Genomic DNA, 22,053 nt, shown 5'->3' with positions numbered 1-22,053 from the left:
GGAATAAAAAGATATTTATTCAGTTGGAACTATTCTTAGAGAATGTAGACCCAAAAATTGTGACTTTTTAGATTATATTAGAGTATTTTAAATCTGGTCTCTGTTATAAATATCACAATTCTAGGTAATAAATTTGCATTTTCATTAACAGAAAAACTAGCTAAATGGAGATGCAAGATGACCAATCACTACTTTATCACATACAAGTGAATAATACAAAAAAATATTAGATGAATGAAAAGCATCAATTTACACAACAGAGTAACCCACCTCTTTTAAGTATTTCAGAACTTCCTCTGGGGATGCAGTGACATGTTCTGTGGCATCAACCCTTACACCTTGAAAAGTCTCGTGGACTTTGACATTTTTCTTTTCAATATTCAGCAAGTCTTTCAAGGCTTCATTGTATATTTCAATGTATGAAACTCTGTAAATTAAGTTACAGTAAACATTGTTCATACAATAAAGTTAATGTTATAGCTATGAAAAAACTAAAGTTTAATTTATTGCATGTAAACATTTTAAGCATGTGAATATTCTAAAAGCTCCTTAGTATTATGCTTGCTTCAGAAGTCTCAAGACATTTTAAGCATGATGATATAATCTGACAAAAACGTGATTGCACAATGCAACACCCACACAAACACAATTCAATTTAGATTGCCATATTTGTCTGCTTGTTTAAATACCTGAGGCAACAGCTTCAAAAACATTTCATAAGAATAATTGCATCAAAAAATTATTAGTTTGTAACCTTCACATTTTTTCTCTAGTTTTACTACATATCAATAATATGTTTTATGTATAGAATTACAAATGTTATTGGGTGCCTAAACACAGATACCTATATAAAATGTTTTAATGTCTATTCCACTGACCTGGTAGTGAATAAAGAAAACAAAAATACCTTACTAAAAAATCTCTGTCCGGGATATTTTTGATAATCTCAAACAGATTGTACACAGCAAGGGGTATGATACCAGGGGAATCTTCTGTGCCCGACATTGTATATGTTTTCCCTGAGGAGGTTTGACCATAAGCGAATATAGTTCCGTTGAAGCCAGCGGTAGCGGCCTCAACTATCGGCTTAGCTACATCTTGGAACACGTCAGAAGTCTTCGTTTCCACACCGTAAACTTTGTCTGTAACAACATAACGTCTTCGTGACCTCGAACTAATGACAAGATTCTAGCGTTCATCGCAAATGCGTAGCGCAAAGGTGATGGTAACCTAAAAATAAGGTGCACTTACCAAATGTGTAACAGGGACCAAAGTCTTTTCCATTCTCATCTAACTGATAGAGTGAATTGTTTTTTACACGCCATTGGCACACAGCTTTCCCTTCTATTTCACGAGAAATTAGAGGTCTAACTTTGACAACTACTTTTATATTATCACTCATTTTTCTTCATATTTTATTTCCAATTCAAATAACGAGACACGATGTTTCTCTATGAATTTTTCGTATTCAGCATTTTTGCAATAAATACTACCACGAAATTAACGAAATAAAACGTAAACAAAATTCACAGTGCACTGACACAACATAAGTTAAACGAAAATAACCGACAGTTTTAAAAAAATGAAGTAATGAAGTCAATTGTCGGTGAAGTGAAAATAGCAGTGGAAAATAGGGTTGGCAAAAGTTAGAAATAGTTTACGCTTATTATTATTTGCCAAATACTAAAAAAAGGTTTTAATATATAAATATATTGGGTGGTGCGGCTAAATGTTTTTTTTCGTTATTTTTATTTTTTAATCCGTCCAATTTGTCCAAAAAGATATTTGAACCTGACGTGTATATTTTACCTAACCTGATCAATTGACCATCCGTCGTTAACAGTGACTAAGGGTTCTTTCTTTGTATATTTAGCTAGTTCAGCTTTTACCATTGTTATGGATCCGTTTTGCCCGGTAGACCCGCAGTTCTCCTTGTTCCAGAGATGCCCCTAACTAGCGGCAGGAATAAATAAAATAAAGAGATTGCAAAAACACGGTCTTTACTTTTCCACTGACAAAACGGGAACCAACAAAACACTACTCAAAAAATAACCTTAAAAATAAAGAAATATTCTGAAACCCAACCCCAACAACCATGGTCCAAGCTTTTATACCAGGAAGAAGTATGTACCTACCTACTTAATTTTGAATCATATACTCCACTTGAACAATTTCAGACGTTCTAAATGATTCAGTAGCCAATTTATCACTAAAAAACATTATCAGCTTGCGAGCGATAAAGAAAATAATAAAAATAAATTAACAATTGTATATTTTTAACACTGAGAACTAAACAATATTTCTTTTTCAAATTTCCTTGCCCGTAAGACATGTGAAATCATCTATTATAATTTTTCGTGATTGTGATTTTCGGTAATGGGAAACGGTACATAAAAGTACAATTATTATGTAGTATAAGTAGTAAAGTAACATGTAATATTAACATATTATCCGCATCTCTAACATGTACTAGGTTGTTAAATTTTGTTGTCGTTGGCACGCAACTATTTTTCTTTGTAGCTTGATGTTGTCATTGTCAGTTAGTTGTCATTATTATATATCCATTCTATTTGTCAACTGTATCTGTCAGCCGCACTGTTGCACGTGTGAAAGATCTAATTTGATTTTGATTGAATTTATCAAGTAATTTGAATACATTTATTTAATAGTATCAATATATTGCTATCATGCAGCACGATGATGTAAGTTATTTTGCCCGCAATAGATTTACTATTTAATACATTTACAATTATTTTGATTATTGTACGTATATTTTTAGGTGGTTTGGGCTATCATCAACAAGAAGCATTGTTCACACAAAGTAACGTAAGTAGTAATAAATAAACTGTGAAAATCTGTCTGTTACTCAATAAAAGTCTGACATAATTATGCTTTTTTTATTTCCAGTACGAAGACTCAACAATTTTGCCGTAATGAATATAACCTCACAGGTCTTTGTAGTAGGGCATCATGTCCACTCGCAAACAGTAGATATGCTACAATCAGAGAAGAAAATGGTATTATTTATTTGTACATGAGGACTGCAGAAAGGTATTGTTAAGATTTAACTTTCGGAAGTCAGTTTTGCATGCATCGGTACATCTAACTGTAACATCTAAATGCTCTGTATTAAGAATCAGTGTCGGTCTGTATGTAGGCAAATAAGGCAACTGTTTAGAGTGCTCATATTTGGGTGCAATCCACTCAATTGGAAGTGATTAAGTGAATAAATGTCCATGGTATTGAAAATTAAAAATTTTTAGACTAGCAGTACCTAAGAAGTGTCATTTATCATGGGTGTGTACCATATTTTTGCACTGTTAAGAATATCAAAGCTCAAGTAGAAATAACTTTGACTTTTACTCAGATGACTGCCTACTGCCTGTTATAAGAATCAAATCAATAATGGTTTTGAAGATATTTATATAATCCTTCTTTCAGGATTATGTTTCCAGCAAAGCAATGGGAGAAAGTGAAACTTTCTCGCAATTTTGAGAAAGCCATATATCAGATCAATGAAAACCTTTTGTACTGGCCAGCATTTATCAAGGCAAAATGCAAACAGCGGTTTGTAAAAATAACACAATATCTTATACGTATGAGAAAACTGAAACTAAGGAGAGTGTAAGTATTCCATTATGTTTATCTAAAATCTATTACATCATCTCTCTATAACACAAGTTTTTGAAACTGAAATGTTTGTCATGGTTAAGGGAATGTTAAAGGGTGATATAAAGTCAATCTGGCCATCTAGTTAAAATAATAATGGGAATTATAAATTATGGATGAATTGGGATAATACTTCACAGTCACATTCATTAATTTAATCATGTAGATGACAGAGACAACAGTCTTTAAACTTTTCAACGGAAAGACTGTTTGTTGGCCATGTTCAGCTGTTAGGCTTAATTATAGAATTGAGATTTGAATAGTAACAGTTGCTAGCCCATTGCCTAAAAGAAGATTCCTAAATTTATTAGCCTATCCCTATGCCGCATTTATAGCAAATAAAGTATTTGTATTTATTTGTATTTGTAAGTCAATTTAACAATATCCATGGAAAGAGATGGAGTGGCCCTTCATTTTTATATTTGTGCCGGGAATCACACCGCACTGCTGGGAACCACACAACACTTTAAAACGAAAATTAAAAAAATATTTGGATAATGATGACATCTGCAGAAGTTATTTAACTGTGTCGCAGAAACCAAACTTCATTTTGTACTTTATAAAAAATATTTTTTGTGACTACTTAAGTAAATAGCTTATGTAAAATCTGTATTTCAGGAAAGAGTTAGTTCCAATACAGAGAAAGATAGAAAGAAGAGAGAGGAGGAGGGAAGAGAAGGCTCTGGTTGCGGCTAGAATAGACAATGCTATTGAGAAACAACTGCTGGAGAGGCTGAAGAAAGGAACTGTAAGTATAAATTTAAAAAAAAACTTTTGAAACGGGCTAAGTATGGTTAGACTACCAAGTGGAGGGTTCCATACCATTTATTGTACATTGTCTGATTGTTTGTAAACTCTTTATTACAAAAAGAAATATTACAAAGTATAAAAAAAGTCATTTGGATTTAGAAGAATGTGTACAACGGCCGACTTATCTTTGTCGGGATTTCTTACAGTCAACCAAAATATAAAGGAAAATTCAGAATAAATAAGGCAACGCACATTAAAAGCATTGAGGATGCGTATGCGTGACTATATTTTATTTGTTTATACTTTATTCTATTGGTTATTTCGAAACCAATAGAATTTTAAATAAAACTAATAAAATACATGCTCCCATCACACACATTTGATGTGGTATGAGAGCAAAGTGTTTTCAGCTGACCCTGGGCTAGTTAGTATAGCAGCTGCTACCATTGGATATATCATTTATGTTTTATATTTCAAATATCAACGTAATTTCAGACACTATAGAGGTTATAGGCATATTTTTATATATAGATATAAATTGAGAAAAAATTATAATGTATTTATTACCTATTATTATTTTCAGTATAACGACATTTACAATTTCCCACAAATGGCTTTCGACGCGGCGCTGAAAGCGGAAGAGGTTTCAGGGGAAAGTGAGAGCGAGAGGGAAGATGAGGAGGAGAGGGAGATGGAGATAGAACCGGAGTTAGAAAAGGAGTTGGAGAAAACCATGGAGGAAACGGACGAGTTTGTTGAAGCCGAGAGTGATCAGGACAGTGATGAGGTATTAATACTAGTGTAGAAAAAAGATAAATGTTTGTATCTTGCTTAATATTAATTGTGCATGACTGTATGCATTTGTGATTTGACTTTATGAGATCGAGACAAGCCACGCGACTTAAATGCGTGTCAATCATAATGCATTGGTTTCTTCCTCCTGGCGTCCATCCTGGTTATATCCTAACCTCCAGAGTGGAGCCCAGGGTGCGCCTATTGACCATTTTCATAGGTACATTTATTTTTCTAAAACTTTATTGCACAAAAGAAAAATATACAATGGGTGTACTTAATGCAGTTTGGCATTCTCTACCAGTCTATCAGCTGACCAAACAGAAAAAACTTTAAGTTGGTGGTGCGATAAATTGCACATGCATATTACAAAATACATACATTATAACAATAAATAAATACATTGCATTTGTCCTAAAAGAGTCCTGCTTTGGCTATCTTTTAAATTTTAAATGCAGTTATTCCAGACACGTCGTCGTTTGCATACTCGTATTTTGCCGAAGCGACTTTATAACAGTGGTAGTACTGTATGTTGGTGCTATAATTAAAATGTGTTAAAAATACTTGCTTTTAATTATTAATGATTTTTTAATATGATTTCAGGAAAGCGATTCAGGAAGGAGGGAAGATGCTGATGTTGGCAGCGGTTTCGAGTCTGAAACTTCTGATATTGAGGTTGGTTTTTATTTTTGGTTTTGTAAACTAAACGTCATCATTTTTTTCTTACGCCAGGTTAACCCCTAAGGAATGAGATATAATATTAAAGTAATGCGTTATACAATTCAGCTTGCATGGAGAGACGTATGAATGTGGATGAAGCGAAAGAAGTATGCAGGGATCGTGGCAAGTGGAAAGATGGTAGTCTCTGCCTACTCCTTCGGGAAAGAGGCGTGATTTATGTATGTATAATTATTAGCATTGGTTTAAGAAGTTCAGATTGAATTTTTTTGTCAAAACTTACTGATGATTTTTATGCAATATTATTTGATTTACAGGATGTCGCTGAGAAAGTAAGCAGAAAGAAGCCTCGCGTTGAAATAGAATATGAAACAGAACCAGTTGTTAATGTGTCTAGAAAGAAAATAAAACATTGATTTTATATTGAAAGCATTGTTTCATTAAAATGTACCAATATGTAAGTAGTATGCCTTAAAAATTTTGGCTCTGTCTACCCTGTAAGGAATATAGCATGATGTATGTCTGTAGGTATGTAAAAACGGTGTACAGAGGGCTACATAGAAAGGTATATAACCTTAGAGTATCGTATGTATATTTTGTTAATCTGAATAGCAAGAGTAATTTAGCAAGAGAATAATTTAGCAAGAGTGGACAAATGAATTGGGATGTAACGGACGACTGATTACAATTTTTGTGGATTTATATTACCTTATTACAAACTAAACTTTGTACTTTTGCATCTGTTAATAAAAAGAGCCCGCAGATTTTTTTTACTGATTCAAAAGATTTAGCTACCATAAACAATTCAATTTTACTTGCGAACATTAAAGATCTCGTCTTAATTGCGGATAGAATTACAATCAGCAAGAAAGTTGTCGAACTCCAAAATTATGCGCCGTAACGTTGTTAACGTTAGTTATCAATGTTATTCCGAGCGCAGGCTCTACTGAATGTCCAATTTAGACTTTCCGTTCCATTAGCTAAATATTGCCATGATACCGTCACAATATAAATTAGTGGACAATGCGATGATTAAAGCGAAAATTCGTCAACGTTCATTATAGCGTAATTTGATCATCCTCGGCGAACGCCGAAAATGGACATTTGTAGCGTTTGTTTGATGGGTATTAACTTAGAATAATAAAAATTATTTCTCATAGAAACGTTTTTACTCTGATTCTTTTCGTTCCGGTTATATTATTATATAAATAAAAAAAAAAACATCTAAACTTGTGCTCGTGACTCATTTGTAAACAAAATATTGATAGTTTGATATTTGTTATTCCTTCGGAGCGGCTTTCAGAGAGGTAACGAAAGAAATTTCATAATCCAAGATGGTGTCTTGGATTTTTATTTTTAAAATAAGAAAATCAGGTCTAGTAAAGGTCTTCAGGTTACCAGATCAGGGCGACCATTCGACGATAACGTGTATCGATTTATACGGAACTAAAAGGCACTAAGTATAAAGATTTTGTAGGGAGTCAAGAAAGGGTGCGCTGTCAAGAGCAGCGAACTAGTCCCAGGATTCTGCTCGTATAGCCGTAAGGTTGGTAGACCCATGGGCGGTGGTGGGATAGATTTCTTCACCAATTTTGTCTAAAAGAATCATCTTCTGCTCTGAAAGAAAATCGCGGGCAATATGTTTTTTCGCTCAGACAATTTTGTAAGCATAATGTATCAGTGAATAAGCCAGTGTATCGTTCTGTATGTATACCTATAACAACCGCTGCATAGTTTTTGATAACTTTTGGCAGCGAGATATTATAGTAATGTTTTCGGCTAAGCAAGCTCAGTCATACTTTAGACTTCGTAGAAAGTACTTGTTTTACTTTAAAAGATTATATTCAGACCTCTAACATGAAGTTCCTGATAATTTTTGTTCTTGTATTAGCCCTTGCCGGGGCTAGTATTTTTCTCAATAAGTCAAGGTACCAATATACCATAATCGTAGTTGATGACTTGGGAGACAATCAAGGTAAGTTATTCAGATTGTTTTTAACTCAATTCTCTTGGCGTTTGTTCCGGATGATGCTGCACTAGATGAATGTGCCTATACCATTAATAACCTTTTACGCCATCAATGGAAAATAATAATACGGCACGTTTCTTATTAATTTTGACAGCATTATTTGAAAATTATGATGAAACTGAGGGGGTTTCCATAAAAACATATATACATAAAGTAAAAAGCGAAGCAAAATTATCTATACTTTTCCATACTAAGACTGATCAATTTATCAAGGAGTTTGCATGAGAAAAAACAAGCTAGGAAAATTTCCTTTTCGAATCACTTGTATATAAACTAGCTGTTGCTCGCGGCTCCGCCCGCGTGTACGTCGCATTTGGCGTAAACTGTGGAAATTATAATTGTCCTGATCTATTTCAGATCAAATTCATTTTCCGTGCCATTTATAAATACTTATCCAAAACAAAGTAGAAATTTTAGCTATGTGTAAATTAAATACGTTTATGTAAACCGCATTCAACTCAGTTTAAAAGTTTAAGCAGTGCTTGAAGTAAATTAAATTTAACCGAAACTTCTTTTTCCCTTAACCGATTTTGACGAAACATTTAACAACAATGTTCCTAATTATATGTTAATCACCTGTGAAAACCGCGTCCAAATCCGTTGAGTAGTTTCGAAGTTATATCATACAGAAAAAAATCCAAATATATATTTTTGTATTCTGTTACTCCTCTTAATGTACAGATACTCAATTTTTACTGTCTTACATGTATTGACAAAACCTCTTTGAATTAGAAAAAAATCTAAAATCCCCACACCCTTCATACATGTATTGTGCACTCTCAAATATAACGCAGTATTTTTTTTTAATTTCAGCCAATACTTTGGATAACCTAATTACAGCCACGGGTGTGGTGGCCCTTGAGAGTTGCGCCAACGGCTTGTGTGATTTTCTTTGCAAGTTATACGGATGGCTGCACGGACGGTGCATTTCAGGGAGCGAGTGTCAATGTTATAATTAAAAATTGAACTTGAAAATAACACACCAAGTTCGGTAATTTTACGTTAACGAGAGCAAAATCTTTGTCAATAAAATTATGAATAATAAGTATTTTTTATTTGTCTTACCTGACTTCCTAAACCCTTTTTACGAGTGCAAAGTAGCTACGAGTCTATAATTATGCTTTGAAAGAAAGAAAGAAAACATGTGTATTTGGTACATTAGAATATAACAAGAAGAGAAATATTAACCTATAACAACTTTTGTACCAAAATGGCCCGCCTCAGCATTTGTCGTGGTATATATTAAAAATAAAATCTATACTTATAATAAATCTGTAGAGAGGTCAATTCTGTACATGGAATATATTTTCAAAATAACTATCAGGGGGTGATTAGTGATCGATACTGATGCCAAAAATGCAATCAGTAAATTTTTTGTCTGTCTGTCTGTCTGTCTGTCTGTCTGTCTGTATGTTCTTTATAGAAACAAAAACTACTTGACGGATTTTAACGAAACTTGGTAAAGTTATTCTTCATACTCCTGAGCAGGTTATAGTATACTTTTCATTACGCTACAATCACTAGGAGAAGAGCAGTGAAAGGAAATGTTGGGAAAACGGGAGAAGTTACTTGATTTTTTAAGCTGCCGTCGCGTGTGCAGCCTTAATGGTTAAAGATACAGCAAAACCATGTATAACGGAAACATACTACATAAAATTATTAAAAAAATATCCCAAGACAGCATAAGTCTATCTTTTATGGTTGACTCACAACGACACGTGTAATGCCTAATAGCTTACTCTGATGTTTATAATACCAATAACACTCACAGTCATTCGTAATTCTTAAAAGTTTATATAAGTACCTATTCAATAAAAAAAGAATCATCGAAATCGGTATAGAAACACCAAACTTATACATGAAATAAAATACCCTAACAAGCCATCGCGCGTAAATACTGAATCATGCTATAAGGATTATTTTTGCGTAACGGTTGCCGCGCTCGACGCGGCTAGCGGCGGCAGGGTAGAAAAGGGGCGGGAGGCGAGCGCAAGCTTCATGACCAAGGCAGCCAGGGGGAGACTTCACGCAGGTCTCTCTTCCAGCCTCCCCCTGAGGATGAAGCTCGGGATCTACCAAACGTACGTCAGATCCCGCCTCACGCACGCGGCCCCGGCGTGGTACGCATTCTGCTCTGAGAGCAACAGGAGAAGACTCAGAGCCCAAGAGAACCAAAGTCTCAGAGCAGTCGTCGGAGCCCCGCGCTACGTGCGGAACTCGACGATGCTCAGGGACTTGAAGTGGGAGAACCTAGATATTCATGAGGGCAGACGCGTCATCACACAGCCACCTGCGCGGCATCGCGCCGCTCCACTCCGCTCCCTCCGGGACGTCGGGTGAAACCCTCCCCTCGCTGCCTTGCGGCTGACGTCGTCAACCAGTGACGACGCCGCCGCTGATGGGAACTCCCAGTGTATGAAGACGTGAAGACCCAGGCCGTCACGGCCGCCCCATCGACCTGCCTACAGTCGTAGGCAGCGATGATGCCATTGAAGAGGGCCAAAAGCCCTGACCAATCTACTCCGACTCCACTAAGGGAGTATGGGAAGACCCGATGACGGCAAGACAGTATTGCACAGGCGTTTCAACTTTATTTTCATATCTATTTCTTTTGTAAGTTGTAGGTACATATTTCTGGTTATAATTCTATTAGAATATTTTTTTTAGTTTAAATAGGCACTTAGATTTATCTATACCTACTAATATTATAAAACTGAAGAGTTTGTTTGTTTTTTTTTAATGTGCTAATCTCAAGAACTACTGGTTCGATTTGAAAGATTATTTTTGTATTGAATAGACCATTTATCGAGGAAGGCTTTAAGCTATATAACGTCTAGATGCAACTATTAAACTATTAGGAGCGAAGAAATAATGGAAAATGTGAAAAAAATCGTGGAAGGAGCATCCTTGAGGGCTTCAATGATGCCCTAAATAACTATTCCACGCGGACGAAGTCGCAGGCACAGCTAGTAAATAATAAAGTGAAGTATGGCTGCTCTCTCGCTACACTTACTACTGCTAGTTTGTTTGACAATAAAAAATATCACATAAAACTAATACATTGCAGCTGATTTTGAATTTTCGGTATCCAAAGTATGACATTTTAATTTTAAAATATTGAGATAGTTGAGATTTTCTGAATACACATACATAGATACCGCATATAATTACGTTTATATCTATTGCGGGGTTGACAAAATATCTCCATATTTAATACGCTTTATAATTACCAATTACTAATCTAAGTAAAAAGTTTATAGTTTTTGTTTATTGAGGTAGTCTCTGCCTACCCCTCCGGGAAAGAGGCGTGAGTTTATGTATGTATGTATGTACTAATCTAATAATACCTACAGTACGAAAAAGTAAATTAAAACCCACCTTTCCATAGTTATTCCACTTCAGAAATTTGGTATTATTTGATAAAATTATAAGGGAGGTTCATAATATATTTTATTACAATCCACGCGAGTGAACTCACGTGTTACCTAAAGCTAGCTTTAATATACCGCACCGAGATTATAAGACGGAATCAGTCCGCTAGGGCCTGACAAATGATAATACCTAATAGAGGTAGAAAAAGTGTTGGTAATCTTTCTTACTTTGCCCAAGGCTGGGAGAGTACCTGCGGGCGACAGTCACCATTAATCTGGTCTGTCAAGGTGAGTACTTGGTGATGTTCCGATACTGTAACGTGTCTTAACGACTGATATTTGTTTTTGAATTTGAATAAAAGGAGGAGAATCGCTCCGAAATTCGGTTTTGTAAATTGGAGGCAATGGAAATTGGTTCCGCCGCCGCGCTCTCTCAGTCAATTGATATATTTAATATTTTTATTAATTCAATCATTCATATAATCACGTCTATATCCTTTGCGGGGTAGACAGTGCCAGCGGTCCTAAAAAGACTAATATGCCACGTTCAGCTGTTAGGCTTAATGATAGAATTGAGATTCATATAGTGACAAACCTGTCATCTTTCTAGCTAGTCCATCTCCTAAAAAAAGAATCCCAAGGGCTATCTCTTAGTCGCCCTTTACGACATCCATGGGAAAGAGATGGAGTGGTCCTATTTTTTATATTGGGACCGGGAACCACATGGCATATTACTTTAGTCAATTGAACCAATAGGTATTTAAAAAGGCGAAGTCTTCTCCGAAATATGACGTAAGAATGTGTAGGTTATAGATGTATGAAACTAGGGTTGTTCAAATTAATGCTTACAACAAGCGTCCCCGTGCTCAGGTGGCGTTATTTACCGCGTTCTCGGTGTAGCTATGAGAACCTCGTAAAACGTGCGCGGTTGACTAATGAGCAACAGGAGAGGAACGCGGTGCGGCCGGAATTGTTTTTATTATACCTACATACAGTACAATAAAAAATAATAATGGAAATCTGAATTTTTCTAATTTATTTATTTAAAAGTTTATTGCACAAAAAAAAGAAATGTTAAAAAGAAAAAATAATGTAAATTCACGCAGTAATAAGAACGGTTTTGTATACTAATGTACTGTAAAGTTTCATGAAAATACGTTCAGTAGTTTTTGCGGGAAAGGGTAATGAACAGACATCCTTATAAACTTTCGCATTTATAATACTTATATATTAGTAGAGGTAGGAAGGATAGTTTGTATAGGAACACTAAGAAGCATAATTATTTAAAAAACCACAATACATTTGAAAATAAAGACTAACTCGAACTCAACGGTATAAGTAGCTTGACACAATAATTTAAAGTCGGTAAGGTTATATGGCGGACAGGTTCAAAGAGGTCAGAGTTTCTTTCTGCACCTGGTTTATATAATCCTGGATTGCAGGGAACAGACAAGCTCTTCTCCAGCGAATTCCACGTAAGGACACAATTCAGCAAGGTATTTAAAACAGAAAAAGCTATTATTACAACCGCAGATTGAACCCAAATACAAAAGGGAGGCTGTTGCCAAAAAAGACGTGAAACACAGTCAGAAACCGCGGGATGAAGCTAGTATCCCGATAAGCGGATCTTTGAAGCGTTTTCACCTAGATGCGATTTTGTTTTTGTTTGTGTTTACTCTCGGCATGAAAGTTCGACTCGAGTTGGTAAAGTTTAGCTACTTACGAGCGAAAAGTCTAAATTACTTTTAGACTTTTATTACGTACGTTTACATTTAAGGGAAGTTTGATTTTGTGTCATCAGTCCCACTGAAATGAAATTAAAAAATATATATAAATTTTTCTCTCACTTATTAGATGTTTGCGTGTCATATGTTTAGGGATTTCATAAAGATAAAAAAAACGTTAATGGTTTTTGTCGGAATATTATTCCCGCAGCTCTTCCTGCGGCACCTGTTTAGAAAATCCTATTTCTTCTGTTCCTGAAGGAATAACAAATAAAAATGAAGCATATTTTTCCATTGTATAAACTATATTTGTACAAAACAAAAAAGTTTACTTTCGCATTTGTAATACTTATTGTTTATTCTGAGTGAGTGAGTGTGTGAGATGAGTTTAGGTGTAGTATAAATAACTCAAGGAACATCTTTATTTTCGCATACTGATAAAATTATAGAACAAGACACATTTTGTAAAAAAAATTAAAGATAACTGAACAATAAAGAGATATTCATTTAGCAATGTAATCCCTACTGCCTACATTTACATTGTGTATGAATATACCTATTGAACCCGGTCTTCCTGTGTGTTTATTTGGGTTATCATTCGCCATTGTTTATTGGTTTCAATAACAAGAAACCTTAGATAGCTTAACCGCTAAAAATAAGATGGGCACTTTTAATGTAAGTCTATACTTATTGAAACGACATGAAGGATTTATTTGTTGATGAAGTGAAAGAAGTGTGCAGGGATCGTTACAAGTGGAAAGGCGTAGTTTCTGTCTATATATCCAGGAAAGAGGATTGGTTTTATGTATGTATACTTATTGGCATTGGTTAAAGAATTCCAGTTTCAATTATTTCTGCAACGGTTGTTCTAGTCAAAACCTACTAAACTAGGAACGTATGTGAAATTGAGTGCCTTAACTAAAAGTATGAAAAAATATTTTGAAGCTAGGCACAGCATTCTCTTATAAATCATCCTTTTTTCGGAAGGGTAAGCAAATACACCATCATTTCATGAGCTCTGCATACTCCGTTCAAACTATATATGTATAAAACTCCAATAAATAACTAGACTTTTGCCTGGGCTCAGCTTCAGATAAACGAGACGGACAAGATTTAACCTCATTCGTTTCGGCGGCTTTCCTTCTTCTTTTTAACTCTTATACTTTAAATAATGTACCTACCTGGGATCTGTTGTTCACAGGCAAGAACATAACCACTGCAGGATAGGCAGAGACTAAACAAGTCTTCTTTTTCATTTGCCTTGATCTCTGCATACCTCTTTCCTTTTATCCACATTTATAAGTCTCTTCATAGTTCGGCGGTTTTTATTAGTCAGGATTATACGGACTGTTCGTAGGTTACTGACATAAGTATTAATGAACCTTCCTATTTTCCGGAAATTAGTGAAGATATCATTCATAAGTATTGATATAGGCTGTAATTAAGGAGGATATTAATACAGAACTATTGAGAGATGCCGGCGCGTCGGTATTCCGATATTGAGCCGCCACAGGGCCGCTCCAGTGATACGGAATATTCCAGATACCTTGGGAATCTTACGTGAGCGATTCTTCTATTCATTTTTGTTTATTTGTGGCGCGAAGTCTTAAGATCTCGGTTTGGTATAAATTGGAAACAATGTGTATATCATTGGTTTTTAAAAACAATTAGAAAAGGGGTGCTACGATACGATTCAGTCTGGACTGCAAGTAATGCATTGGATATCTATTCAATTAATTTTATGTATAAATGTTTAAACATTAAATTCTCCAGCTGGTTTTAAGGTAAATTTATCGTCTTGCGTTCTGTTGGGAATTTAAAAAAAATTACCACTGTTTGTTTGACGTTGCATAAATTCAAACAAATTTTTTTCAAAATTGCAGCAGTGTAACCGTGAAAAAGTAAAAGTTTATAAATATATGAATGTCTATGATGCTTTTCTCTTTTAATTAAGTTTTCATTAAAAACATTTTAAGTATTAGTAAGTTGATATATCGGTACTTCATCAAATCGCAATTAAGGCGAGGAAAATAATTAATTTTCAAGATGGCGCGAGGTGGCGGCGGGTCGGAGATAGACTTCGATTAGGTCTTAATGGGCGTCAAATAACTGAACATTTACCAGCTCAGGTGACGAATCTTGACAAAATTCTATTAATGCAAGCTACAAAACTTCTTCATCATTAAGTTCTTGGCCGTGATTTACTGTTCGTAATGTAAATTAATTGTAAATTAGCCATGTAAGTCATCTATCACAAGATCTTTGATTAGGATTATACAGTTGAACGTGGTCTTTCAGTTTTTAGAGCCAACAGGCTCTGTCTACCTCGCAAGTGATAAAGACGTGATTAAAATATGATAATGATGATAATAAAAAGTTAATAATTAAAACGATCAAAAAATTGATCCTTGAAAAGGTCAAATACCGGCCTGCAAAAATTTTTCATAAAGATGTCAAGTTATAGATTCTGTGATAGTAGGTATACTAAATACACACGTGTTATGTATGTATATGTAATATCGATATATAAAAATCAAATAATACTTAAAGCTAATCTGCCAGGCATATCAGGAAGAGAAACAAGTCTTGATTTTAATAATCATACCACCTCAAAACAGAGCCCACAACGCAGGATCGTTCAAAGAAATTGACTACTTCAATCTTAAATAAAAACGAGGAGCGCTTGGCAGTAGTACACTGGGTACCGTAATAAATAAAACGGGAGGAATCGCTGGCCAGCCGAACGTTCATCCCGGGGGAGTGCAGCGGGGAATACGCATTCATAATGATGTCCTCGACGGGCCCCGGGGAAACTGCCCTCCAGGGCTCAGTGGCATTAATAACAGTAATGATGTTACAGAATAGACACTCAAAATCCTCTGCTCGTTTATTTAGATTTTTGTACCCTGTAATAAAAATTATATAAGTATAGTCCATTTCGTGTATTGAAATTAAGGTTGACAATCTTCTATTTTTTTAATAAAAAAATATATTTCTAAATTAAAAAAGGCTTAAAAGCAAAAGTGATTCATTATGATAACTGTTTTTCATTGCGTTTGTCTTCTCATATTATCATTTTGGCTATAAATAAATTACTTTTTTCAATAAAAAGATACGAATTTTATACTTTAATTTCAGTAACAAAACTAAAGACATGGATTAAGGACTACTAACTGCCTCCCGAGGTTTTCAGGTGGGGATATCGGGATAAAAAGTACTATGAATGTTATTCCATTATATTCTACCCGTGTGCCAAGAGTGTGTCGCGGCAAGCAAAGTCTTAATCGCTATATTTATTTATAGGTATGAAGGTACGGCTATATTCAGCGAAATATTTCTACCTGTCTGTCGGTTGTTCAGTAACATACATACATATAGACACGTTTATATCCCTTGCGGCGTAGACAGAACCAACAGTCTTGAAAAGACTGATAGGCCACGTTCAGCTTTTTGGCTTGATGATAGAATTGAGATTCAAATAATTTTTTTTTAATTGGTGCCGGGAACTACCCTGTACCAATAAAATAAAGAAGTTTTTCGGTAACCTCGTAACCTTCGGTAATCTAATATATTCAAAACATAAATGCTTCAGTTGTTTTCTCGGATTGAATCAGCAAAGGATTAGTTTCAGCACGATTAAACGTTTGCGTAATTTGTTGCCTGTGCAATTTGCAGTAGATTCCCAGAATTGCATTCAGCGCAGTGAAGTGTGGGACAAGGCGTTTGTCGAAAAGCAGATAATTAAGCCTGCTGTTACCTGCAATATGCCTGGCATTAACTAAGTGTGACTTAGACCCATAAATAGTATATATAAGCTTGATATCTGCCGATAAACAAGATTCAGAAGTGGGTTGTTTCTGTTATTCTTTCACACAAAGAAGTAATTAATGAATCTATACTATATTATATATTATATATATATTAGAAATTTGTTTTATTTTCTCGACTTCCGAGTCGGTTTCTTGTCGAATTCCCGTCCTGAAGCCTTCAGGAAGAGGGAGATTCGACGTCCCCTTCAATAAACATAGTGTTCCCTAAACCTAAGCATGGCGTGGGTAGACTATCAGAAGGCATTCGACAGCATATCTCACGAGTGGTTACTACACACTATTATATATTATATATATATTATATATAATATTATAAAGCTGAAGAGTTTGTTTTGTTATTATAGAATAATTCTTTCACTGTTAGATAGTCTATTTATCGAGGAAGGCTATAGGCTACATTTTATCCCGAATTTCCTACGGGAAACGTCGACAATGCAGGTGAAAGTTGAATGAGTCGGCCATCTGCGAGCTTTCCACGCGAACGCTGCGCAAACCAACAAAGATATAGTAAAACAATGTACTAAAGATGTGAAGTACTCATTTTTTGCCACAAAAAAGTCCGCGAGAGCATATATCTATCTCTTAAGGTTTACTTACAATAACCACTTTTATGTTCATTCTTTAAGATTATTTTTTCATTATAAACATAAGTTATTTTGAAACCAATTTTCTTTAATTCAGTATTAATCCTTATCCAAATAAATATGTTTATTACTTTCGGCTTTTCATGTAGACTAAAATTGTCATTTACAGTATATAAATCAGACGAATAGGTTTTGAGATATAGTCGTTATAAGCAATTTGCAGCGAAACATTTAATACGGCGAACCAGCGTTCTTTCTAATACGCGTGACCGCCTGACCGCTATAATTGAAAAAGCCGAGCAGGATGTTTGCAAAAATAAATATGATGCCCAAAATAACTATTCCACGCGGACGAAGTCGCGGGCACAGCTAGTTTAAAATAAACTTAACAGTAATTCAGATTTTATTTTAGAATAAACATATGTATATGCATAGGCAAGTAAAGCGACCGAAAACCCGACACCAACAAAGAATCACTAACAAAAAAACTAATATAAATAATAAATATATATATATATAGGGTCGAATTACACTGATTGAGTTAGCCTCGAAGTAAGTTCGAGACTTGTGTTACGAGATACTAACTCAACGATACTATATTTTATAATAAATACTTATATAAATAAACATCCAAGACACAGGCCAATCAGAAAAAGTTCTTTTCTCATCATGCCCTGGCCGGGATTCGAACCCGAGACCTCCGATGTCACAGACAAGCGTACTACCGCTGCGCCACAGAGGCCGTCATAATATGCAATTTTTGACCATGCTAACTATCAGGCAGATAAAAGTCCTGAAATCTATTTTAATAGACATTATTTGAAAAATATAATTAGTTATTTAACCCTTCATTGCATGATTTTTCCTATTTCTAAAAAAAAAATACAGGTTGATGTAATTAATGCTCGTGATTAAAGGAAAAATATTTAAAAAAATCCTAGTATAAATAAGAATTTGAATTATTTAAAAAACAGGGATGAAAATTTACATCATTATGCATTGTTACATATATAGCTCAGTACTAAATAAGTCAAAAGATATTGTTTACTTATTCTCCTTTATTCTAAATGATAATTTAAAAAACAACTATTATTTTTATTCAATCACAAATGAACTCCACATTGATTACACGAAATTGTGGAATAGCCTTTACATTTGGGAAATTTACACCGAAGTGATCTTTCTTTTTATTTATTGTAATTCTTCTTCTGGTAGACTGGTACTAGGGTTTTGTTGTACGCAATAGTCATTTATAAAGTTGCCAGCAACAACAAATTTAAAGTTTACAGTTTTTGAGTACCTTTTTTTCTTCACTAAATGTTATGATTGAAATTTCCATCATCATGCAAAGAAGGGTTAAATCTATTGGAGAGGTTGAAAACAGTATACTAATACTCATTGTATAATGAACAGTATTTATTTTACAGTGTACCTTTTATTAATCTGTTATTAAGACGGCCATCATTATGGATTCAAACAAGTGTCAAACTCCCAGTTTCGGTGGAAAGATTGAAATAACTTGTCTAAATTAATTAAAATTGAACGGGAGGGCCTTCAAAACCCAACGGACGGATGTTAATTTACCTTTTGGGCTTGTTTATTTGCAATATTTGTGGGAAAATTGTGTTAAACCGTACCGGTGGTTGTATAACGCTTATGTTTTACAAAAAAGTAGACTTTTTCTGAAAAGCCTGCGGTTTGAAGTATTTATTTATTACAAAATTTCCCGCGACTTCTTCCGAATGGTTTCTTTTTTCGCAATAAAAAGTAGATTATGTTCTTCCTCAGGCCTAACTCTATCTCTACAAAATTTCATCAAAATCGATTCAGTTGTTTATGCGTGATAGCGTAACAGAGTTACTTTCGCAAGTATAATATTAGTATGGATTGAGTGTATCCCATAACAAACAGTCTTGAACTGACTTTCGGTCTAGTTCAATCTGTTGATTTGGTTTGTACATATTCAATTATTATTATAACATATTTCTCATCTTCGTGTGTACTTAGTACGAAGGTAGGTAGTTTTGGCAAAAATGTGAAGTCACAATGTGGTCTAGGATAAGTGTTCTTATTTAGGACATACGCCTTACTACTGTCAGTTGCTATTCTGTGCGTTTATTAAATTATGAATTAATGTTAAATTGCCAAAAAGTTTGAGTCTCAAACGGTTGAAATGTACCTGCTATGTATGGTTTCTGCATGTCTTTGTTAGTTTTCTAACTGGGAGGTGGTCAATTTGAGGCAATCTGAATTGAGCACACGTCCTGGAATCGGTCCAACACCGTGCCGTTGCAGTCATGTTGTTTCACGAATATTTATGTTATCTTCCTTTCTAGTAAACGTTTTGTAACTTCGGGTGTGCGATGATTTAGTGCATGATTCTCTTGTTTGAAATTTGAAAAATGTTTCTTTGTAGCAACAAAAAACTAGCTATTTGCAGTTAGTTTTTTGTTAGATCTGTCTCTCAATTTGATGTGAACACCGACTTATATGATCGTATATTGGTTAGTTTGGTCTATGCAAAAATTGCGGTAGTTAGAAGAGAGTCGTATCGCGTAAAAAGCCTGACTTATCTCTGATTTTTGTGCTGCATTATACTATTTGTAAATACTACTGGTATTAAACGCGCATGTAACATACCTTTATTTTATCTCAGATGTTTCGAATCATGTTACAATGATCCGTGGTCACCGAGCGACTAAAAACCATTTTAATCGTCGTGAGATAAAATAGAAGTAGCTACGTTACCTGCGTATTTAATACCTGTAGTATTTATGAATAATATTAAAATAGACGCTCTTTGTTTGGCCCGTGGTGTAAAAAGGCACGAATTAAAGTGCATAAATAAAAGTATCAATAGAATTAGTTGCACCTGTTTGCTCCCACAGGCTGGAGAGGAGGCTAACGTCGCGGCGAGAATGTAGGTCAAGCGAGCGTCTTCAAACCAACCATTATCGCTGATGAATGACTATAGATTTGTTTAATTTACTTGAAAAAAGATTTTTGCCCCCGTTGGCGATTTAAAGGGACATCCAGTGATTTCGCCGTGGATACTTAAATTGGATCCTTTATAACTTAGTAGCTTCTGTCCGCGGTTTGGACGTAAGCAACTTTTATAATGTATTCAAGCTATGTTACAGCAAATTTTCATCTAAATACATTTTGTAGTTTTTTTCGAGAAAGATTAATAAACATACATACTTATGCATACAAACATTCCCACTTGTTGGTATTAAGAAGTTAGGTTGAAATGTAGGTAATGTACACACCAACTTGATCATCTTCTTTTTATTGTTGTGTAAGTAATGAGAGATTATTAAAGTACCTAAGAAAATATGAATGAAAGCATAAATAAATACAAGCACGAAAAAATTGAAATGTGAAAAGAAGTGTTTTTGCACTGCCATGTTAACTGCAAGTGCTTATCACAGCAAAAGTTCATTTAAAAGTCTATATACCCACTATAATTCAGCTGTCATTTTCTTCGTAGATGGGTGCGCACCTAAGTTTAAATCATAAAAATTACAGAAAAGATCATGGGACCAGAAAGCAGCCATTTGTATACAAAATATGAGCGAATGTGGTGTTTGTGGCGTCCCTTAACCCCGTTCGCTTCATCTCTCTGGTGGGGAATTGGGGGTGGCCTCTGACAACTATCACGTATTGGGTATTTCAGGTTTTTACATGAAGCAACTCTCGTCTGACTACCGTAATTATATTTTCCTTACGATGTTTTTTCTCACAGTAAGAACATTAACACACAGACGACTTTAACCCTTACGGAGTAGATAGTGCCAACAGTCTTAGAAAGCCCACGTCCAGTTGTTCAGCAGTATTACATTATAAAGAGGACTTACACTATATAGGTATACAAAAACGGTAGAGCCGACCTCAAAAACATTGGGTACAAAGCATATAAGATCAAATGTCACCTTATCGTTTCCTTTTGTTGATACAACTTCGAATTTGCCAGCTGGGAAGGCAAACCGGATAATGCTGATGAGTGAGAATGTAATTATAGTACCTACGTAACGTCCCATCTAAAATTTCCTTAATTTGTGCCCTTAGTGTGGGTTCGTTTCTCGTATTGTCTGTAAACACAGTCCTATGGCGAACTTAATTAACTTAGTTGCTAGCACTTGGGACCTCTAATTAAAACTTAAATTAATATACGTCACGTGCGAATGTTTGCCGTAGGTTTTTGAGAGCCACGAAGAAACTCAATATTAAGTACTTACTTATTGAAATTGAAATGCGTATGTTTGCACAATGGATGTTATATTTTAGGAGAGAAAGGGACCTACTATAGGGTTGTCTTTGTATAAGATTTTCAAAGAAAATAAAAAGTAACAATTTCAATAATGAATTAATGTGTTAGTTATCTATACTAATATTATAAAGCTGAAGAGTTTGTTTGTTTGTTTGAAATCGCTAATCTCAGGAACTACTGGTTCGAATTGCAAAATTCTTATTGCGTCAAATAGACCATGTATTGAGGAAGGCTTTAGGCTATATAACATCACGCTGCAACTATAAGGAGCAAAGAAATAATGAAAAATGTGAAAAAAAAAAAACGGGGAAAATTATTCATCCTTGAGGGCTTCAATGATGTCCATAATAACTATT

At 34.8% G+C, this 22,053-nt stretch overlaps 3 protein-coding genes across 4 annotated transcripts in view; 2 read left to right on the top strand and 1 right to left on the bottom strand.

Annotated features, from left to right (window-relative positions):
- LOC106134572 (centromere-associated protein E) overlaps positions 1-1,556 on the bottom strand; it is a 31,558-nt gene extending 30,002 nt beyond the window's left edge. For both annotated transcript variants that reach the window (XM_013334657.2, XM_013334658.2), the window contains exons 1-3: positions 1,252-1,556; positions 908-1,142; positions 271-427 (exon numbers count right to left, since the gene is read on the bottom strand). In XM_013334657.2, coding sequence (XP_013190111.2) covers positions 271-427; positions 908-1,142; positions 1,252-1,402 — 543 coding nt within the window. In that variant the 5' untranslated portion in view covers positions 1,403-1,556. The remainder of the gene's footprint in view (positions 1-270; positions 428-907; positions 1,143-1,251) is intronic.
- Positions 1,557-2,566: 1,010 nt separating this feature from the next.
- Positions 2,567-6,318, top strand: LOC106134567 (protein MAK16 homolog A). The gene is made up of 8 exons (XM_013334651.2): positions 2,567-2,702; positions 2,780-2,826; positions 2,908-3,051; positions 3,442-3,624; positions 4,288-4,417; positions 5,003-5,206; positions 5,815-5,886; positions 6,207-6,318. Exons 1-8 carry the CDS (start codon positions 2,688-2,690, stop codon positions 6,303-6,305), a joined length of 894 nt encoding a protein of 297 aa, XP_013190105.2. The 5' UTR covers positions 2,567-2,687; the 3' UTR covers positions 6,306-6,318.
- Positions 6,319-7,700: 1,382 nt separating this feature from the next.
- Positions 7,701-8,918, top strand: LOC132901871 (uncharacterized). The gene is made up of 2 exons (XM_060944859.1): positions 7,701-7,864; positions 8,732-8,918. Exons 1-2 carry the CDS (start codon positions 7,747-7,749, stop codon positions 8,875-8,877), a joined length of 264 nt encoding a protein of 87 aa, XP_060800842.1. The 5' UTR covers positions 7,701-7,746; the 3' UTR covers positions 8,878-8,918.
- Positions 8,919-22,053: the final 13,135 nt, after the last annotated feature.

This window comes from Amyelois transitella, chromosome 6, assembly GCF_032362555.1.
Source record: "Amyelois transitella isolate CPQ chromosome 6, ilAmyTran1.1, whole genome shotgun sequence".
Lineage (NCBI taxonomy): Eukaryota > Metazoa > Arthropoda > Insecta > Lepidoptera > Pyralidae > Amyelois > Amyelois transitella.
This window is presented reverse-complemented; position numbering and strand designations above follow the sequence as displayed.